The sequence below is a fragment of the Nuphar pumila genome, chromosome 17 (genome assembly GCF_984573655.1).
Source record: "Nuphar pumila chromosome 17, dmNupPumi1.hap1.1, whole genome shotgun sequence".
NCBI lineage: Eukaryota > Viridiplantae > Streptophyta > Magnoliopsida > Nymphaeales > Nymphaeaceae > Nuphar > Nuphar pumila.
Window position 1 is genome coordinate 76,032,072 of NC_143265.1, and position 23,692 is coordinate 76,055,763.

Here is a 23,692-nt window from a genome sequence, read left to right on the forward strand (position 1 = left end):
CCAAACCCGACCAGTTGACACCCCTAGTTGTCAGCACGGGCATGTATCAGCCAATACGTATTGTATCGGCAGAAAATCGATATGATACTAACGTGAATTGGGTACTTTTAAATAAATATAAAAAATACTTAAAATTTAAAAAATTTAAATATTATTTTAATGGTTCTAACACGTGTCATGTTCTGTTTGATACAAAATATTTTTTAAATTATTTTTTAGCCGATTCAGAACACTTGAGAATCAGTATCGGCCGATTCACCTGAATCGTTGGCGAAACAGATACCGCTACTGACAACATTGCTAAAAAGAATAAATGGATTTGGTACAACCTTTTTCCTCACAAAATATGATGAATATAAAATGTGCATGTGCATGTGTGTGTGTGTGTGTGTGTGGGTGGGGGGGGGGAGTAGTGTTTTAACAGCCGTCGATATTTCTCAAGGACGGTTGGGACTCAGCACGTGGACGGCAGTTGGTGTAGGGTGGGGCCCAAAGCAAGGAATTTTGTTTGTAGTTTGCAAAAATTTTGAACCATTGATGTGGTACAGTATCTCTGAGTGAACTTCACAGTAGCAATATGTACTAGGGGTGACAACGGGTTGGACCCTGAATGTTGGGTTTGAGTCTGATTGGACCTACCAATGGAAAAACCATACCTGGGTCCCATAAAATTAATGTAAACCAGATCCGATAAACTAGAATTTTTTTCCTACATTTTTACATTGAAAAATGTGAATATTGATCTCGAGTTGGACCCAACTTGGGTATAAAATTTCATAAAACCATACCTGCTCCATATGCTAATTAGATCTCACAGGTCTAGGCATGATAGTTAGTCAGACCCTTTTTCTTTGTTATCAAACCTTCAACCTACCAGATCCAGTATGGGTCAGGATTGGGTCATACCCGAACCGTTGACACCCTACTTCAAGAACTACCCTTTCCCTTTGAAGTTTAAAAGGAGAACATATATGTTGGTTGGGAACTAATACAAGCCGCTAGTGACTTAGCTCATAAAAAGCTCCTTCGAACTCAAAAGTTCTGCACCTCAGCTTTGCTTGGTAGTAATAAATATTGGTAATAATAAGGTGCTCCCTGAGTACGTACTCCCACCAAATAGAAGCTTTAGATTTTCAAATTTCTTAATTTTTTCTTTTGTTGATCAGACCCTATAAACATGGTCCATAAGCATTATTTAGTAGAAAACAAGTTTGAATCATGTGATTATAGCATACATGTATGTTTTTTAAGATCTTTAAAAATCAACGGCTCATAATGTATAAAAATTTTATGACTTAAAAAAAACATATTTTTATGTCCAAAAAACATGATCCAAAGCATGATTCCTATCAAATAAACTATGTTGAGTGAATTCATAAGGTTTAATTGAGAAGATACAACCTACAATTATGATTTCTAGTATGTGGAAGTAGGTAGCATTACTCAATAAATATATCTTAGATATATTTTACAACACAGTGTAATATTTGGCTTGCAAGCAATAATAGGTTTAGAGTAAATTCCTATTGCTTTCAGCTTTGAAACCATGTTAACATTTTTTTTTTCGGTAGGGACGCTAAACAAACCAGCTCGAGCTCTGTTTAATAGGTTTAAAGTTCAAATTCTATAACTTTCAGTAAAAAAAAAAATCCTTGGTAAACAAGCAAGTTCAGGCTCAGCTCATCAACTCTGGTTCATCATGAGCTCAAGCTTGGCACAGGTTGCCACAAGCACGAGCCGAGCTTCAACACCACAAGCTCAGATTGTTGGGATTGTTTACTAACCCTACATATATGCAGCTCTGCCAACGATTCAGATCAATCAGCCTGTAAGCCTTATCCGGTAGATTCGGGTCAAGTCGATCCTGACCCTTAAAAACCAGTTACGACATCACAAAGAATGTGATCCTAAGGTTCTGATCCCCACAAGATTGGATCAAATCAAGGGTTTATCCTTTCAGTAGAGTGCATCACCCAATCAATGCATCCAATAAAGAGGTTTAAGAAAAGGTCATTCAATGGAAATTACAGCAAACATCTTAAGCTGTTTGCATCCATATAGTCTGATAAGCCTTACCCGCCTGCAAGGCCATGCAAACGGTTTGTATCCACAACAGCTAAATTCATAAAGATTTGGATCAAAATTGAATCAGGTCCGACCCATTTGCATCCCTAGAGCCAAGGCACTCATGAACTACGATCTGACCAAGGCAGACATGTATCTGGTCTGCATCACTGGTCTTGGTCATACAACTCTGCTGGCAATCTGATTATACTAAGATGTTCAAACAAGTTCCAATAAAACGCGCTGAATGATACTAATAGATACATTCTTACGTTAATTTGACTATTCTTTTCTGATTCTAGCAATCTTTCATATTTATTTCATATTTAGAGAGAGAGAGAGAGAGGATGTTGGTAGTTGGCCGAAGAATGAGAAAGGTGATACAGTAGAAACATGGAATCATAACATGGTATGAATTGTAATACTGACAGGACCATAATAATGACATCTTGAGCATTTATTAGGGCCAACTAGCATCTTACAAGTGGTTAAAGGCTTAGTTAAGTTTTTTAAAACCAAACCTCATGACATGGAATTCATTTTGCTGCACTCTTGCCTTGGGATCCTCCTGCAGTGGGAGAGCAGATCAAGGGATCTGACAAATCACTTTTAGACATGTGATTGGCATCCTCACCGTCCACAATGTACACAAGGACCATGAGGTCCTTTGTGGGATGAAGCAAGGGACAGTGAGGATGCGATTTGACAGATCACCTGATCTGCTCTCGGCAGTAGACTGCCCATAAGAGGTTGTCTTAAAGATTTTTAGTCATGGCATCAACAATTGAGCTTGAAGAACCATACCGACTTGACCAAAGCTCGCAGTTTAAAACCCCGATGCTTGGATCAAGTTTCAAGTTGGTCAAAGCCTTGGTGGGTGTGTCTTGGACTTTCAAACCAAGAAGGCCTAGGGATCAAAAGTAAGAGATGGGGATGGCTTCCTGACGCCCTTAGTGTATGTTTGGAATCTCGGCGCTGGGATGGGCGTTTATGTATTTGGTGGTGCCGAGGTAAAATCTTGATCAAACTACCTTGGTGGTCCTGTTTGGAATCTCGTCGCTGGGATGGGCGTTTATGCTTTTGGTGGTGCTGAGGTAAAATCTTGATCAAACTACCTTGGTGGTCCTGTTTGGAATCTCGACGCTGGGATGGGCGTTTATGCTTTTGGTGGTGCCGAGGTAAAATATTGATCAAACTACCTTGGTGGTCCTGTTTGGAATCTCGGCGCTAGGATGGGCGTTTATGCATTTGATGGTGCCGAGGTAAAATCTTGATCAAACTACCTTGGTGGTCCTGTTTGGAATCTCGGCGCTAGGATGGGCGTTTAAGCATTTGGGATGAGAAGTGAGGCCCTTTCTCCTTCGTATTTACACTAAATCATGGATTTGGCAGCCAGCTAGCTGCCAAATCTAGAATTTAGCAGCTGCCACTTCTTCAAATAAATAAACTCCATAAACGCCCATCCCAGCTACAGATTCCAAACAGGTCCTTAGATCAACACCCATCAAACCAGTGAATACCCTCACTGTCAGCCGTTCATTTTAAACCATTCTGATGCTGTCCATCCGAATTATGAACATCAGAAAAAAGAGTGGGGCCCATCCAAGTGATGGGCATCCCATTTGTACAGGTTTTGGATGCTGTTCATCTTGAGATCATCAGCATCCAGAGGTGCTCCCAAAGAATACCGTCATACCACTCTGACCTGATCCATCTCTTAAAACTTTCTATAGCCATTATGAGAATTTCAGCCGGCCAAACATTCCATTAGGTGTGGATATCGGATTCGGCCCAGCCCGATAGGCCCGACCCTGATCCTGGCTCAAGCACGACCCAAATCAATTATAATTGGGCTCATGTTGAACCCCTTAGACCCGGCCCATTTAATAGGACTAAGCCTGTTGGACCCATTTATTTTGTAAATGGGCCGGCCCTTTTCTAGCCCGATTATGCTATCTGACCGGGCCCGGCCCTAGTTTACTTGGGCCCAGGCTGCAAAATGCAGCCCGAGCCCAACTCATAATGGGCTGGGTACCCGAGAGCCCACGGGATGCCAGGCCTGGTGTCCACCTTTACAGTACACTTATCGTTGTTGGGTATTCCTTTTTAAATAACCACGATATACATAAATTTGTGTTAAAAATAAAAAAAACGTTCGAGGATTCCATTATTTACCTTCTTTTTTCCATTATTCTTCAATGCCTTGAATAATCTCAGGTTTAGCAAATCAATCGAGTCAATTTTCTTCTTAAAATATCATTTTTTTTCTTTTTTTTCAAGAATGGAGCTAAGGACAAGCAAATCCGTTTTTTTTTTCTAAGGCAAGCTGGGGTTAGGCAGACCCCTACCAGAACAACAGCCGCCCCATGTAGCAGAGGGATTCGACCCTGGGCCTTCGGCTTGACACAGGACCCCGCTTACCACATGGGATACCACCTCGGTGGTACAAGCAAATCCTTTTTCGTTTTTTTGAAAGGCAAGCTGGGTTTTAGGCAGACTCCTACCAGATATCTCTTAAGCCCCATCTGGCAGACGGACTCGAACCTGGGCGTTCAGCGTGGCACAGGATCCCACTTACCACGTGGGATACCACCTCGGTGGTTCAAGCAAATCTGTTTTAGTCTTATAAAAAATCAGTAAACATGCATGTTTTTAATCTTTAACAAGGAAAACCTGACGAACCATCTAGCAGGGCGACTTGTAAACATCACCAAGTTGAAGGAACGTCATCAGTTCAAAACCCATGGATGCACATCCCTTGCCACGAGGCTGAAATTGTGTGTATACTCACCAACGAGCAAAGAAGACAGGGTTATTACACCAATGAGCTAACGAGTGAAAGAATTGGTTTCCTTCGGTTATTGAAAAAAAAAGGGAAAATCCAGCTCAAGTGATTGGGCACGGGAGAGAATGACGTTCATCTATTAGGTAGTGCAAATTGGATCCAGTGTCTTGATCTTAAACAACAACAAAAAAACTATCAACCATCAAAGTCATTGTCCCGACTTTATCTGATGAATCTGACCCTTTTTTTCTGAGGAAAAATCTGACTCCAAAAATGTGTTTGGCACAGTTAGTTTATTAGGAACCACATATCAGATCAAGCGCTTGCAACACAAAAGCATGAACTTTTCGTGGTGACATTTTGGTGCAGTTAGGGCAATTGATTTTTTCCATTCTTAAAAATCCTGTCTACATAACATAAAATCGGAAGATAGAAAGCATCATTTTTTAATAAGCAAAGAAAACATGTTTTTGACTAAATAAATCACGTAAAAAACATTTCCACACAAAAAACTGAAGAAAGCAGTTTCAATTAGAGAGCATTACTTCTCTCAAAAAAGAAAATAGAGAGCATTACAGTCATATATTTATGTATTTTGATGTTTAGTTGAAGCCCCTGAGAATCCTCTCTTAAAACTGGGGACTCCAACATAATAGTAAATAGCTGAGCCTCAAAAGTGGATGGAGAAGCTTGTGACAAAAAGCAATGGCATCAACTGAAATGATTGAACTACAACACCAATCTGTCATAAACTCAAACATTCAATCGCCTTTTTCAGTCTTTCAAAAAGTTCAAGCGAAATGATTCTTCATCAGCAATTACTCTTGGTATGTTCCATGCTCCTAAAGCATGACCAGAAATTTTTCCACCTGCACAGTGAACAGTTTTTCACGTCACTCGGAGTGGAGGTCAGTAGGTACTGAGGCTGTAAGCCCAGAAGAAAAGAATCCCAATTGGGTATCTGTTGTAGGAAATAACCTTCTTTAGTTGCCTCCTCACATCGTCTCTGGTAATTTGAGGCCAAGTGAGGATCTAATTTCTTTAGCAGAATTTCATACTGCTCTTCCGCATCCCCTATGCACTTTGCCTGGTTATTACCATATCAACCAAATTTTGCACTTATTAGAAAAAATACTCATGTCACAACCACCAACATGCATGAAGTCACGCAGAAGTAATCATTTTGATATCTATAGGACTACTGGAATCATGTGAGGTCAACCACGGTTAAACCAAAGGAGTCTGAGTAGCCAAGCAAGTAGAATAATGACATTAGCTTATGACTAGGACTGTGGATGGAAGCATTCCTTTCCATGGTAGGTACAGCCATTTACCTTAAGCGGAGATGTTAGGAGCCTCTGCTTTCAATATAACTAAAATAGGCTTTGTTTATGCAAGATGGTACATCAAGCTGCTGAACATCGGGTAATGTTACTATTCATGAAGAAGAGCATTTCGACGATTTAGAATGTGGAAGAAAAGAACATACAGCTTGACATATGAAGATTTTGCCATTCTCAAGATGTTCAAGTGCGGATGTTATGTTTCTGTTTGTTTCTTTCATATTTTTGCATGGAAAACCTTATATTTCCTCGTACTTGGACAATTTTCCCATTTACTGTAAATTTGTGCACCACAGAAAAAGCTGCTGGTCCCACAGAGGCCAACACAAATGGCAGAGCATGTTGCACAAGGAAAGTGCCCCCTGCCTCATTTGTTTTCTTAGTTCTCCACTCTTTTTCAGTGGAAATAAAGTCCAATGGGAGTGGGTTCGGACTTTGTTTTTGCAGTAACACAGCGCAGCTTTCTGCATGGAAGTGTTACTGTGACATGCAAATGCCACCTTGACACCCAATTACCCACACAAGTTTCACACAGCAACAAGAAAGGAGATCGAAAGGGGTGGATATGAATGGCACAATTATGCCAACATTAAAGAAATACAACTTTTATCGGAAAAAAAAAGAACCATGTGAGACAAACCATACGAACCAACCACATCATTGAAAAAAATAAAGCAATATGATATAAGAAAATCTAGCCTGCAAAAGTTCATGTAAACCATCAAAAGTGTAAGAGGGATTAGTAAAAGCTATTCAATTTATGTACATGCCTAATTAGTCATTCTTAACTTCCAAGAGTATCTCAGCCTTGACCCATAAAGGCAAGCTCAACATGAAACCTCAGTTAACACTTGATATACTTCCTTGTATCTGGGAAGATTGCCAATACAATCTAGAGAGATGGTGCATTGAGAAAGTAAAGACATTTTATCTTTCATTCAATAGTCGTTACCAACCACTAAATCACAAAACCCAAGATGAAAATATTCAGGCAGGAAATATAAATGTTTCAGAAAAACAGTTGAAAAGGAAAATTTTAAAGCTAAAGAAAGTTGAATAGGTATAGGATATATAAAGATAACTAGCTGTAGTCCAGTTTCTATCACAACTTCAGAAAATAATGAATTGCCAGCCATGCCATGAATTTATATTATAGTACATGGAGAGAATAAGCTGAGGAAACTGCATCACAGTGCAACGAGCATCTTGTGTATCTTCTTGCCTTCTTTCCCAGTGGTTTGCTTATTGTCATATTCTTCTTGTTCTTTTGTTACATATTCATCTGCAAGAATGATTCATGTGAACACCCTAAAAGATGTTCCTTTCTCTCATATTTCGACTTATGCTTACATGGTTCCATAGAGAACTTTAAGTCTACAATTATGTGCCTTTGACAAAACATTTCATCTGATCTATTCTCTAGAAAATAAATTTGTTAAGTGATGTAATCACATACACCATGCAGTTCTTGATGCCACTGTTGATGTCATTCATCAAAAGGTTCCCAACATTAGAATGTCTAATGTAACATAATGGATTATGTTCAAATGATTGTTTGACAGGTTTAGGTTGACTCACCAACATGCTTGGGGCGAGTGCAGCTCCATATAATCTAGTGAACATACGCAATATATTGAAATTATTATGCACTATGTCATCCTGCAGGAGCGCAAAGATCGTATAGGAAAGATTATTCAAGCAAATTATACAGCAAATACAAATATGAAGCTAAACAACCAACAATGAATCTGCCACTCAGTAGGACAGTGAGGAGGCATATGAAAGATTTATTGAACCTACCTCATAATCAAACCTGAAGAATCAACCAGCCACTCTCTTAATGATGATCAATGCACTTGTCAAGAAAACATAATATAAGCTAACCATTAATAAATGAGGGATCAACTATAGATTCATAAACAATAGGATGAAAAACAAACAAGGAAAGGAGCAGAAAGAAACAGCTTCCTCTACTGAAGTAAAGCTGATTGACTCAAAGGGTTCATGGTCATCATTTATGTTACATGGGTGCAGGTGCGGGTGCGGGGATGCGGCACTTCCAAAAAACCCGGGTGCGGGGGTGCGGCAAAATATATATATATATATGACTTATAACCAGTTTTTTTTTGCTGGTGTGTTTGTTTGAAGACTTGTTACCCACGTTCTGCTTGTTGTGTACTTTGATGCAACGGGACAAAATTGATGAACCGAAAGGATTGGCGATCTGATCGACCCAGCCTGCTGTGTTCTGCTGACTGTAATGATTCAATCATGTCTGAAACTCCCTGGTCTTCACGAAAAAAAATATAAGCGAAAGGTTTGATGTGGTTTGTTGGAGAGAGAGTCTTCACGAGGCCTACGGCTCCACCGCCACTGCCTAGGGTTCTTCAAATTTCATTTTATATACAGTTGCACACAGATCTCCGGTCTGGACTCTGGATGACAGCTAAAAGAAATTTATTGGATTTGACATGTGGAAAAGAGAGGTCTACACAAGGCTACGGCTAGAGCACCCATCTCGTCAGGAGAAAAGTGAATACTAATAGCCACCAAGGCTACCACCACCATTATCATTTATTATGGAGAGAGAAAATCCTGACGAAGAAAGATCGGGATGCCAACAAAGCTTGTCAGATGTTGTGGACACAAGTGCCCCTTTATAAAACAAGAGCAGCAGCAGCAAGCAGGCATCCACGCTTCGGTTGTTCCGTCCTTTCATTCTCTGCAGGGATCCAGCAAGGGGTGGGGAGAGGTGAAGAATCTGGAAGTCCTCGTCAGGGAATAGGCAAACTCTAAAGAAACTGAAGCTATCAAGGCCAAAATCAAAATCCAGCAAGGGGCAGGTTCCGCTGCGTGGTCAGCTGTCAGCAGAATTTTTTTTAAAAATTCCGCAGCACATTTCACAGGACAAAATTTAAAAAAAAAAATCAAAAAATTGGACCAAAATGACCCTGGGACCGCACCCAGGGTCGGGTTGACCGCACGCGCACCCACATCGTGTCGCATCGACGCGGGTGCGGCACCTGTCTGGCCAAATCCCTGTGACATACATCAAGCATGGCTCAGAATGGAGGAATGCTTAGAAAAAGGGATTGTTTGAAAAATATGAATCTTTTTTGCTAACTACCATTTCCAGAAGAAAATCCATAACAAGAATCACATGGCAACCATAAATGTCTTTATTTTCTTGTATTTAATTCACTATTTCCTCCATAATGACTAGGTTAGTACATAATCTGGTTTCCTACAAAAAATCTACAGTTTTTAAGCATTATTTGTAATGAAATCAAGCAGAAAGGCAAACCACAATGTGCACAAGTACAATTCCTACAAGGGGTAATACAAATGCGGCAATACAAAAGCACATAAGTGCATACAATGGCTACAAAAAGCCTAAGTGTGCATAAGCACAAGTTCACAAAGGGACAAAACACAAGTCAATCAATGGCAAATACATAAGATTACAAGAAGCATCAATGTGCATACACAAAAGAACACAAAAGAAAAAAATAATAATCATTTTATTGAGGTAAAATGATTAGAAAAAGTATTAAGAACAAGAGACGGGAGAAGCCCCAATTTATACATAATAGAGAGGACTTGAGAAGCTCCCAAGAGACGTTGGGAGCATCCCAACAACTCTATGGTCATTTGATCATTGTGCCCTTACACAATATGCAAAAGACAAAAAATAAAAATAAATGCAGAAAGAATAAATATCCATATTGGACAGTCCCTATTATAATTGGTAAAATTACCAAAGTACCCCTGGTGGGCCAAAACAAGAAATATTAATAAATATAGTTATATATACATACATACATACATATATATATATGTATATATAACTATATATGCATACATTTTAATACTCCTCAAACTTACGGTGTGATATACCGAAAGTTTGAAAATACAAAAAGAAACAAAGGGAATGATCAAATTCTCTAATGATAATCTTCACCAAATGCTTGCATCGGCTACCTCCATCGTTATGATGTATCAACAATAGAATTTTTGTATCTATTGATAATCTTCACCGAATGCTTGCATTGGCTACCTCCATCTTCATGATATATTAACAATAGAATCTCTTTCTTAACCTTGCAGAGAGACCAAAACAAAGGTCCCAACTAGATAGGAGAAGGTATTCTAACTAAATAATTATGAAGTTTCAAAACAAATATATATATATATATATATATATATATATATATAGATATAGATATATATATATATATTGAACAAGAACAATACTAAAGTAAAAAATTTCAAACAAAGTGGCAATAATTTTTAGAAACATTAGACAATCATTAAGAAAGATAAGAGGGGCACACCTCAAAGAGAAATTTTTATGAAATCAAATTTAGACAATCATAAACCCCAAATCAACATATTTTTCAAGAAAACATAAATATTGATCATAAAGAAATTTAATCACTAAAAAACATATCAATTATCAAGAAGAGATAAACAATCATGTATTAATAATATCCTAAATTTTTAGAAAAAATCTTCAAATAAAACAAATCATCAATTTATAATAAAAACAACATAATATAAAGTATAACACTTAAAAAAGGAACCCTCAAGAAAAGAGTTAATTAAATTTATGCATACAACAATGTGAACAAGATAATCAATTTGAAATATATATATATATATATATATATATATATATATATGCAATATACTTAATTGACATAATAACGAATGAGAGCAATCTCATAAATCACAACCCATTAGAATTCACTTACACAACTTAGAATGAGTAAGTACAGAGGACCAAATAACAATTTTAAAACATATATATATATATACTATCAATGAAATGCATGAAATTTTATTAATAAACAATTTTCATTAAAAAAAAGTAGAAAAAGTTTAGAAATTTCATGGAGAGATTTTAAAAATCTCACATAACAAAAACAATGATATTTGCAAATCAACACCAATTTGCTAAAAATATTAAGAGATTCTCACAAATATCAAGAAGTGATATTTTGCAAATCTCAACAATATTTTGACCATCACAAGCAATCACCTCACTAGACCTTCAAGCCTCAAAATTCAAGTGTATCAGTTACTAGAACAAGAGTACAATCACAAAGCCACTAATGGGTTATAAAACACACACAAATAGTGTGAATAACCAACATCTCTTATCTACATAAAATGACACTTAAAAAACAAGTGTATCAACAACTAAAAGAAGAGCATAATCACAATGCTACTAATGAGTTAAAAAACACAAAAAGTATGAATAACCATCTCTTGTCTACATAAAATGACACTTAAAACAAATATATTAACAATTAAAACAATAGCATAATCACAATGCCATTAATGGGCTAAACAAAACACACAAAAAGTATGAATAACCAACATCTTTTGTCTACATAAAATGGCACTCAAATAAGAGGCATAATAGGAGAAAACACACGAGGTAAGAGAGCTTGTAATGAAATCAAACTAATGTCATCAAGAATAAAATGACATTTTTTACAAATTAAGGTAGAGATATATGACATTTTTTACAAATTAAGGCAGAGATATTTAAAATTTTAAAAGCTTTCAAAATACCATGGCTTCAAAAATAGATAGTCCAGATGAACATAATTATAAGCATCCATAATAACAATGGCCAAATATACAAATACTCACATAACCAGAGATCATACAACCGTCAGTTAGAGCCAAACTATAAGCATACAATCTAAACTGACAAAACCAAAGTGCACACAACTCACCCCAAAAAACAACTTTGGTTCAAAAAACAACAAAGCCTAAAAGAAATTATGCATCATATAAAATTTTGTGATGGACACAACAAATGCCATATCACTGAAATCATTTTCCAAATAAGTGAGTTCATATATACGAACTGATTTGAAATAACAAAGTTTCAAATCAAATCCAATAAAGGTAGATGAAAACTTAGAATGAATATAATGCAATCATATGCACAACAAGATGTCAATTGATGCAATCATATGCATGGTCAATACAAGCAAGCTATATAGAGATTCTCAAAGAACCATATAAGAAACCAAGAGCATATATAAGAATAACTAATCATGGATACTCACAAAGATATAAAAAAAATCATGTACATGCAATAATCTTAATAACTTAAAGTCACCAAAAAGTCAACAAACATCAACAAGAAACCCACTATGGGATTCACTCACAAAGGGAATATGCATAAAAAGGCACAATACAAAAGTAGTATTTCATTCAATATCACAAGTGTGCAAAATAATCTTAACACTTAAAAACTCATGTGAGGTATCATGGTGCAAATTCAATCATATGACAAGAGAAAATGTCTACCAATGAGAGTCTTCAATTATGAACAAGCATGTCCATCAATAGAAAAATTGGCATGTACTAAAGTGAACCATGGAGGAAACACTTATAACACCTATAAAGGGCATACATAAAAAATACCCTCATAATTCTCAAATTAATATTTTATTAATACCATGTATGCAAAAAACACAATCCTTAAACCCCATGCAAAAACATATAATATAATATTCATTAAAGAGCCATGAGACTAGGAAATAACATACAAGGGCCACAAAAAAACATCGACAAGATAAACTCACAATAACAGCTATTTTTAATCATTTTAAAATGTATTCATAAAAGTGAATAATTCCCATAAAAAGAAATCATGTTCAATATCTTATGCACGAATAGACAATCTCATTCATCAATGTGTATATAAGACAATCACAAGTGCACAAGGAACATATATCAAAAATAAAAATCATTTATTCAAATTTCAAAAATAACAAGGTGTCCATGATCACTAAGATCCTAACTACATATACTATTCAATGCTTCACAAAATATTTTGTGTTTCACATAAGAATACATCAAAAAAAATAAAAATCACACTTGTGAATGACACACAAAACCATTTAAAAATAAATATTTCAAATAATTTTAAGTATTTGACAATTTTTCAAAAATAAATATATGAACATGATTTGACATTTATAATCATGAAGTGTTCGAATAAAGCATCTACATGCCAAGCTCAAGAATACTACATTATATGCATACACATTAAATAAGTCAAGTTCAAAAATTTAAGATTCAAGCTAGATCTCACAAAAGCATACACATATATCATTTCACAAGGTTAAACAAATTTTGTCAACCTTATAAAACATTTTAATAAAAAAATAAACCCAACCATAATTTGAAAAGCTTTTAAAGATTTTATTTTTTAACAAAAATAACAAATAACTTTTTAAAAGATAAGAAAAATGAGTGTTTTCTCATACATAATACATGAGATAGCTAACTCAAGTAGCATTAAAGATTTAAAATACATACCGGGTCAAGATTTTCCTTGAATCCAAGCCACACAACGATCACGAAGTACGAACTTGAACCAAAGAATCTCAAGACCCAAAAAAGGCAAAAAAACAAAGATTTCTTAGCTCTAATACCATGTAATGAAATCAAGCAAAAAATAAACCACAATGTGCACAAGCACAAATACAATTCCTACAAGGGACAATACAAATGCCAAAGGCAATATAAAAGCACATAAGTGTATACAATGGCTACAAATAGCCTAAATGTGCATATGCACAAGTCCACAAAGGGACAAAACACAAGCCAAACAATGGCAAATACATAAGATTACAAGAGGCATCAATGTGCATACACAAAAGAACACAAAAGTAAAAAATAATAATCATTTTATTGAGGTAGAATGCTTAGGAAAACAAGAGAGGGGAGAAGCCCTAATTTATACACAAGAGAGATGTCTTGGGAAGCTCCCAAGAGACATTGGGAGCTCCCAACGGCTCTATGGTCATTTGACCATTGTGCCCTTACACAATATGCAAAAGACACAAAAAATAAAAATAAATACAGAAAATTAATAAAAACTATCCCTATCGGACAATCCCTATTATAATTGGTAAAATTACCAAAATGGACTTGTTGGGCCAAAACAAGAAATATTAATAAATATAGTTATATATACATATATATATATGTATATTAACAGTATTCCCCTCATTAAAGGATACAAATCTGATATATAGATAGATAGATAGATAGATAGATAGATAGATAGATAGATAGATAGATAGATAGATAGATAGATATAGAGAGAGAGAGAGATCACTCTTTTTCTTTTCAAGATTGTGATTTCATTACCTTAAAATGAACAACTCGTGAAATTTTATTCCAAATTGAACAAGGCTAAATTGTTATAAAATAGCAAAGTCTTACAAGTCATCTGCTACTTCAACCAAAAATTCTGAAACTGAAAGGAACTCCATATGGGTTTCATTGACCTTGAAATAAGACATTAAAAAACAAAAATAACAATGTTAAGATGGGCAAAAACCAAGGAAACAATGCATTTATGTCATGTATAGTTAAACTTAATTGCAGAAGCACACCCAAACAGATACGAGCACAAGAGTATGAATGCATGCACATACAATCTTATAGATACAAGCAAGTCACAATTGAACAAGGAGGAGAACCCAGGGTTATTTTGATTATATCTACAAAGAAAGTAAAACTGCAAGGGAAAGATAAAAATATCCTATGTGCCAAGAAATAAGGGAAAAACAAATATTTCTGTGTACCGAGAAATATTTTAGACAATAAGTGGCTCAACATACATGACAAACTGAGGGCAAACTGTGCTAGGATAAATATTAGAAAAACAAACAAATACTAAGAAAACTAAGAAAAACTAGTATTATATGACACAAAAGCTACTAAAAAACAAACTACAGGATAAGAAACAAAAAAGAATTGAAAAGATAGTCTGATCATTTCTGTGGAATAGGGAAGGCAGCCCTAAAGGAGGAGGCTTGGTGGCATAGAAGATAATTATTGGTTAATTTATGGGTCTGGGGATTAGAGGAAAGCATCAGATGGATAAACCGCTGCTTTTTAAGTGGCAATGGAGTCTTTCATTTTGATGAAGGAGAATGGGAGAAGATTAATAGATCCAAGCAAGGCTTGTTGAGCTGGCCTTTGGCAATAGAGAGAAACAGCTAGATGAAAAAGATGTTCAGGAATTTGGAAGGTTGGCTCAAATTCTTTAACTCATTGAAAGAGAGAACTGCTCCTATTTTGGGGAATGATCTAAGTCTTTCTTTTTGGCAAGACCCTTGGAGAGGACTGGAACCAACGTTTACACAAGTTTTTTCCAGATTTATATAGAATTGCTAGAGAATGGACTGTAAAGTGTGAAAGTGATGACACAATCAAGGAGCTAGAACATGGCATTTCGTAGACATATTTTGAATGATGATTTTAATCGAGGGAATCTTTTCTCAAATTACAAGTCCCATACCTAAAAAGGAAGATATAAGAGCGGCTGGTAAGCTCCACACAGGTACATTATTTCGTTAAATCTTGCAATCTTTCTTTTTTAGAACTTTTGGTCCTGCCTTGCCCTAAAAAGGTGATTTAGGGTGATGCTTTTATTATCGTGTTACTCCTTGTCACCTCTTACTTGTCAGTTGTTCTTAGTAAAGGTTCATTTTCTTTTCCACCAAAAAAGTATAAAAATACAACCACCAGGGTTTGGACTGAGTTGACAAGGCTGTACATGCATACACACATACACAGTCACCATGTTTATCTTATTATTACTTGGATTTGAGAGGAAGATGTTGGGTTAATCTTGTGGAATGCAAAGATTTGCAATTGTACATATTTCTTAGTTTTTTTTGTGTGATATTCCTGATTAGTTTGTGACTAAAACCTTCTATCCTTTAGAATGCTACTTTGAAAAATGATTTCTTTTTCATAAATGATATCTATTAGGCCCGCTTTACTATATGGTACGGAATGTTGGGCTGCCAAGAGACATCATATTCAAAAAATGAGTGTAGCTGAGATGCGTATGCTGAGATGGATGTGTGGAAATACAATAAAAGATAAGATTCGGAACGAGGAGATACGTAAGAAGGTAGGCGTTGCACCCATTGAAAATAAGGTGAGAGAGAATCGTTTACGGTGGTTTGGACATATTCGGCGAAGGCCTAATGATGCTCCAGTTAGAAGGATGGAGAAATGGGAAAATATATTAGTTAAAAGAGGTCGGGGTAGGCCTAGGAAGACATGGATGGAGGTGATAGGAAAGGATATGAATGCTTTGAACCTCACCGAGGACATGGCATTGGATAGAAATGATTGGAGGAGAAGGATTCACGTGGAAGACCCAGAATGATTTTCTTTTTGGGTTCATATTGTTAAAATGTAAAACTGTACATATATGTATATATAATAATATTATATTATTATATATATATATATAAATACATTTTTAATTTCTTTCTTTTCTGTATTTTTTTCCTTTATTTTTATTTTTTGTTTTTATGTCATCTAGTTCAGTTTGAACTAGAATGACTGTTGCTAGTCAAGTCCTGTCCAGACTTGACTAGCAATAGAGCTGTTGGACTGACACAGTCCAACAGCTCTTAATAGAGCTGTTGGACTGACACATTCCAACAGCTCTAAATAGAGCTGTTGGACTGTGCCCAACAGCTCTATTGAGTCCTCTTTCAGCTGTGTATATAAAGGGGTGCAGCCCCTCTTGTATTTTACTCCAATGCTTCTTAAGCAATTGGTTTTTCATATCAATAAAGAATACATTTTTTATTTTTATTTTGTTTCCAGTTATACCCTTTTTAAGGGTTATGCTTTAGTGTCATTTTTGACACTTGCTCTTGTTAATCAAAGCTCGTGTTTCGAAGATCCCCATTTCATTTCATGGTATCAGAGCCGCGGAAGTACTAAATCTTGAGGAAAAGCTGCCTCGGTTTCCGTGCCCGTTTGCAAAAGTGTTCGCCACTTGAAGAGAAGTGTTTTATCACTTCATTGGAGAAGATTTCACATCTTGTTGTATTGTTTTTTTTTTTTTTCTTTCTTTCTCATTTTTCTTCTTGTTTCTCTTCTATCCCTATTCTTTCTCTCCTTGTAATCGATGGATGACAATGATAAAGTCACCATCATGCCTATGAAACTAAGCGATACGAACTATGTAACATGGGCTTCAATCATGAAGCACCATATATGGGGAAAAGGCTTATGGGGGATTGTGGATGGTTCCGATTCGGAACCTAAGCTATCTCTTACTAAAAATGAGGGAGATAAAGAGGTCCCTCTATCGGAAGAAGAGAAAATCAAGGCTATTGCCTCATACGAGAAGAAATGGAAAGAATGGAGAATATCTCATGCGAAGATAATGTCATGGCTTATCAATAGCGTTGACATTAAAAAATGCTCAAGTCTTGCCAAATTTGATCATGCCGATAAGGCATGGGAATACCTTAAGAATATGTATTCCCTTAAAGATATTGCACACGTGTGCAACCTCCAAGAAAAAGTTCGAATGATGACACAAGGATACAAAACTATTCGTGAATATTACAATGGGTTGTCCGAACTTTGGGAAGAACTTTCCCTTTTAGAACCAAAGTGGCATTGTGCCGAAGACATCGAGCTTCGTCAGAAACAACTCGATGCTGAACATTTTTACCAGTTTATCACTGGATTAAGGCCGGAATTTGAAACCACTAAATCGGCCCTACTTCACAGGGGAAAAATTCCTTCTATTGTTGAAACTATTGAAGAGTTAACAATGGAAGAAAATCGTCTCCGGAAAGGTTCTTTAAAAATTGAAGATGATTCCGTTTTAGCCGTGTCTAGACCAGGGAATCATGTTCGATCATATAGGCCTCCTCACTTTAACCGACAAAATGGTGACTATGATAAGAAGAAAGTTATTTGTCATCACTGTCATGAACCGGGACACTACAGGCCACAATGTCCCAAACTTAAGGAACTGAGAGAAAAAAGAGCTGCAATTGCTGAATCGGAGCCTAAAGATCAGGATGCACCAGTTTCCCTGGCCCAACTAATGGAGATTCTTCAGCCTCTCATCAAAGGTGCCTCTTCCTCATCTGAAGCTTCAACCGGCGCAGCAGCCTCATCTTTTTCTGATTTAGGTAAAATTTCTTGGCTTCTTGACTCTGGTGCATCTTTTCATATGACCCCAAATAATCAAAGTCTATCCAAATGTGTTAAAAATAAAACAAGTGTGTCAAAGGTCTTTACTGCTGATGGGACTTCTCTTGAAATAGAAGGAATAGGAAATTTTGAAAAAATTTATAAAACAAAAATTTTTTTTATTCCAGAAATTAGACATGTTCCCAAATTAAATTTAAATCTTTTATCTGTATCTCAAATTTCTGATTATGGGTGTAATATTTCTTTTTCTTCTCATGGTTGTTGGGTACAGGATCGCCAGTCAGGCAAGCTGATTGGGGAAGGCCATAGAGAAGGAGGGCTCTATTACATGGATTTTTTGGAAATGCCGAAGAAAGCTTTTTGTTATAATATTCAAAAAATAGAGTTGGAACTGTGGCATAAGAGACTTGGTCACCCACATATAGCCAAAATCCAACATTTTCCAAATCTAGGGAAATTTTGTAACTCTGAATCATTTGATTGTAAAGATTGTATTCTCGGCAAAATGAAAAAATTACCATTTCAGAACAGAACCTTTTTCTCTTCAAGACCACTTGAATTAATACACTCGGATGTTTGAGGTCCTGCACCAGTAATTTCTAAAGGAGGATTTGTAACTATGTTATTTTTGTCGATGATTTCTCCCGACATACGTGGATGTACTTTCTCAAACATAAGTCTGAAGTATTTTCATACTTTCAAACTTTTCATAATATGGTTAAAAACAAGTTTCAAAATGATATTACTATTTTTCGCACAGATTCAGGGGGAGAGTTTTTATCCACAGATTTTCAAAATTATCTTAAATTGCATGGCATCACACATCAAAGATCTTGTCCTTATACACCTCAACAAAATGGACTGGCAGAACGAAAACATCGCCATATTATAGAAACCACTAGAACTTTATTAATAGCAAATCAAGTCCCTAAAGACTTTTGGGCAGAAGCTGCCTTAACTGCCACCTATCTCATTAATAGGATGCCATCTTCTTCGTTACAAAATATCACTCCCATTGAAAAACTTATGAACATTTCTCCAGACTACTCTAGATTAAGGATATTTGGGTGCAAATGTTTCATATTTACTGACAAAAATGATAAACTTTCCCCTCGTGCGATTCCCTGTGCCTTTTTAGGATATGCTGAAAACCAGAAAGGTTATAGATGTTTTGACTTCAAAAATAATAAACTATATGTGTCTAGAAATGTTTCCTTTCTTGAAAAGGAGAGCTTCTTTGATTTTAGAAAATTAAAAGACGTCACTGAGTACTCCTTTTTGCTAGATCTAACATCAACATCTGATGAATATGACCTTGATTGTAACTTTGATGATGATCACAGAATTATTGATCTTAATGTTGAAAATGAAGAAGTTCATAGAGATACTAGTATTCAATATTCCAGGCGACAAGAGTCTAATACTCCATGTGCACTTGAGAAATATTCTAACATTCCAACTAGACAATCATCCCGAATCTCGAGGCCTCCAGAAAAGTTTGTATCATACGAGTCTTTCTCACCCACATATAGGGCAGTTATTACATTAATTCACTCATATGAAGAACCATCCACATATTTTCAAGCAAAAAATGATATCAAATGGATAGAAGCCATGAAAGCTGAATTAGATGCACTTGAAAAGGCTTCTACATGGAATATTCAAGATATTCCTCCAGGGAAGAAAACTATAGGATGTCGATGGGTTTATAAAATTAAAACCAAGAGTGATGGTACTCTTGAAAGATATAAAGCCCGTTTAGTAGCCAAAGGTTATGCCCAAGAATATGGGATTGATTATGAAGAAACCTTTGCTCCGGTGGCTCGTATGACTACTGTCCGAACCTTAATTGCCTTAGCTTCTATCAAAAAATGGTCTATTTTTCAAATGGATGTCAAAAATGCTTTTTTAAATGGAAAGCTAGTTGAAGAAGTATATATGGAACCCCCTCCTGGTCTAAGTATTCCTAAGGGTAAAGTCCTTCGCTTAGAAAAAGCTCTTTATGGACTTAAACAAGCACCAAAAGCAAGCTCGTGTTTCGAAGATCCCCATTTCATTTCACATATCGCCGACCCCAATTGTTTTGGGATGAAGGCGTAGTTGTTGTTGTTGTTGTTGTTAAGATTTCACTCAATCTGGAATTTTGTGTGGATAAAAACTACAGGAGCAGCCACCATATCACTACATAGTACCAAAAGTTTGAAGTAAACCACCCCACGTAGTTTTCTGAAATAAAAGAAAATGCCCAATTCCATATTCATGTGTGATTCTAGTACTTTGCTTTCATTTCATTTCTTGTCACAAAATGACTTCAACAATGAGTTTGATGAGCGACACAGCATGATAATGTGATCCCCATGGATCACACTACCGTTAACAAGGTGTGTTTTTCAGTTTGATCCCTCATCTCTCCATGTATATGAATTCTCATAAGATTGTTCTGTGATGAAGGTGCACTATGTCAGGAGAGGCTTTCTTTCCCACTTTCTTATTATGCAAGCTGGAAGTGGCTTGTGCGCATATACTTCAACAGATTTAAGCAAAAACTTCTGCTTAAGTTGATTCACAGGGGTTGCAGAAAATAGTCAAAACAAGGAAAAGAGGAAATTGTGACCCAGAACTGACATTTATCTAAGGGGTATGGGTTCATTTCTAATAGCATGCACACATCAAGCATGCACATGGCCTTGAGCAACTTCCTTCACGTCTCAAGTAGCATGTTTTACTGCCTTGCTAGTTAAATTTAGTCATATAACAACAGTTTTTTCTGTTATCTTTAGCCTAAAACCAAATTGTCGAGAAGACCTAAATTTTTGAAAAAGAGGTACTTTTAATAATTCTAGAATTTTGTGGTACAAATACGCAATGTCGAGAAGTCTGTTGAAGATGTGCACTTGATAGCCTAGAGAAGATAAATAAAAACTCAAGGAGTCCAACGGCCTAGAGATGGAGAATGATTCAACAATAGTACCATGAACATGAGATTGCAATTATAATTTCAATGCTCTTTATTAAAGCAATGACTGTCTCAAAGAAATACATAAACAAGCTTAAAATTAAAAAGGACTTTGGAAGAGAAAATAAAGTATCCAACACTTTTTTATGAACCCAAAAGCTGGAAAGACTAAACTCTTGATTGATGAAAGTACATACCTCTTGCCCTCTTAATTTGTATAAAAGAAGGCTCATTATCCTGTAGTCAAAAGATTTCAGGTGAATAGCCCTCATCACATCTTCAAGGGATATCTGAGTAACAGAACGGGGTAGATAAATAAGATGCGAAATAGAATGTCACAACAGAAACAGGACATCAGAAGCAGGAATCAAATTCCAAATCAAAGGTGGCAAATATATGCAATAAAAGACAATAGTCAAAATTACAGAGAAGGAAATGTTGTCCTACATGGTTGGAGCCTAGTAAATACAAGGACCAGAAGAGGAATAATCTCTTAAAAAGTCATCTCCAGGTATCCAAGAGAAAATGATGATTTAATGCATAGGCAGAAATAAAAGTTCACATTTTAAGCAAATTAGCTCTCAAAATAAAGATCAGCATACATCTTTCTTTAATATCAGGGAGTTGCACAGTTGCCTCTCTAAAGCCCAATATTCAACACCAAATCCAAGTTCCCTTCTGATTCTGAATCCAAACAAGAAACACCATTATAAGAAATAATATTTTTTTTAACAAAGGACATATCATTTTTGAAGTTTAGATGTGCCACACCTCTCTGTCATTATCCCAAAATGCTCCAGAACACAACAAAGTGGTCTGAATGGATCTGTCTCAAAGATTTTCATAAGTTGATTTCCTTGCCGTTGAGAACTCAAGCACACCTTATCCCAAAAAAGACGAGATTGATGACAAAGAAATTAGCAATGACATGATCATAGGACACTGTTCTAGAGGCAAGTCTGTTGGACCTACTTCTTTAGAAGAAATTTCCTTTGATTGATTTGCAATGATCTCGTTGATATTATCAAGCTGCAGTCCAAACACAGTCCGGCATTGGATGACATCCACCTCATGGAAAATCAAGTGTGTTATGGCAAGAAAGTGGTGGAGCATACCTGGTAAATGTAGCTCTCAGTGAAGTATACCAAGGGGAGAAACCTGAATATGGATCCAGGATTATTTGCATCCATGCCATGGAACATAAAATAAGACCTGCACTGCTCACCACAAAAGCAAACATTTAATACAAGAATGAAAAACCATCAAGCGGGAGATTCCCTTTTTCTTTACTTTCCTTTTTTTATGCTGTTTTCAGGAGAAATGTTTTACATATTCACGAAAGGGAACTCCCACCACCATATCCCTACCTGTTGATGCATGTTTTCTCCTACTTACAATTATTCTTATTTGGATAATTTCTTCATGGATTCTACAATATCTTATTTTTTTTCCAAAATAAAACATAAAAATTCAATTTGAGTCTTTAGATTCAGTAACTGTCAAACTTCTTGCGACGCTATTTAATGACATTACATTTAATGACGGCATTACAAGTAAACAAAAAAAATATCTAATTATTTGGAACTAAAAGTACAATTACATTACGCTGCTTCAATCTATCACATAAATTAAAGCACCAAGACCGATAGATCCTTTCGAATCAAAGTCCCTTTACGCCACAAAATATTAACCAATTCCTATAATCAAAGCACGAATATTGGTATAAACACACAAGATAAACAACAAAAGTAAGTCTACACTATGTCATTTTTCACTTAATCCAGGAAAATTCAAGCCCCTAAGTAGACGAAAAGCCCTAAATTCCGATCGTTCTAACACCTGCTGAGAATCCGAAAACGGAAAACCTTAGAAACTTACGAAATCCTCCACCGTGGAATTCGCTCGCCGCATCGCGTCCAGTCCGATCACCGCCGTTTCCTCTTCCTCGTCATCCACCGCAGGCAATGCAGCATTCCGAACGCCTTCGATGTCGTTGTCCTCGGCAGATTCTGCAACGAATCCCGCAAATCACACCCCCGCAAAATCCAAACACCTAAAGGGAGACTCAGACTCAGATCAACTGCCCGACCCGCACTCTCACCGGCAAGGCACGAAGCCGCTTCATGAAGAAGCCCCGCGGATAGCTATCAAAACAGAACCACACGCGATCAGAACTCAGAACCATCGGCGTCGAGACGAAGAGGGGGGAAAAGGCGCGCTGTGAGCGTACCTTCGGGAGGCACTCGGAGATCAGATCCAGCTTCTCCCCCAGACCAATCCCCGTGCTTCGAGATCGAACCTACGGCATCAAAGAGCGGGTCAATAGAGAAAAAAAAAGGGAATCTCTTCCCGTTTCACGCTACCCTTTGTGAGGAAAATCGCCGAGAACTCACCATGAAGAGAAGGAAGGAAGCAAGGAAGCGATCGGAGGAAGCGTCGTGAGAAGAGATCCCTCGGGAACACATGAAGGAGAGGATCGTCTGGTCGCCCTCGAGACCTCGGAGTGCCTCCATCATC

At 36.6% G+C, this 23,692-nt stretch overlaps 1 protein-coding gene across 1 annotated transcript; it reads right to left on the reverse strand.

Moving 5' to 3' along the window:
• Positions 1 to 5,364: 5,364 nt before the first annotated feature.
• On the reverse strand, positions 5,365 to 23,692 carry LOC149812278 (ATP synthase subunit B). The gene is made up of 14 exons (XM_089993018.1): positions 23,569 to 23,692; positions 23,358 to 23,474; positions 23,277 to 23,319; positions 23,054 to 23,184; positions 22,291 to 22,392; positions 22,148 to 22,204; positions 21,947 to 22,056; positions 21,778 to 21,859; positions 21,373 to 21,465; positions 14,452 to 14,516; positions 7,993 to 8,005; positions 7,771 to 7,851; positions 5,828 to 5,936; positions 5,365 to 5,718 (listed from the first exon to the last, which is right to left on the reverse strand). Exons 1-14 carry the CDS (start codon positions 23,689 to 23,691, stop codon positions 5,624 to 5,626), a joined length of 1,221 nt encoding a protein of 406 aa, XP_089849144.1. The 5' UTR covers position 23,692; the 3' UTR covers positions 5,365 to 5,623.

Excerpts from the sequence above, each read along its gene's own strand:
- LOC149812278 (XM_089993018.1), bottom strand. The coding sequence starts at position 23,691 with ATGATGGAGGCACTCCGAGGTCTCGAGGGCGACCAGACGATCCTCTCC. Across the intron at positions 22,393-23,053 it reads ATTCCACGGTGGAGGATTTC|TGCAGGTCTTATTTTATGTT; the intron begins GTAAGTTTCTAA and ends TGTGGTGAGCAG. Across the intron at positions 21,860-21,946 it reads TTTGGGATAATGACAGAGAG|AATCAGAAGGGAACTTGGAT; the intron begins GTGTGGCACATC and ends GTTTGGATTCAG.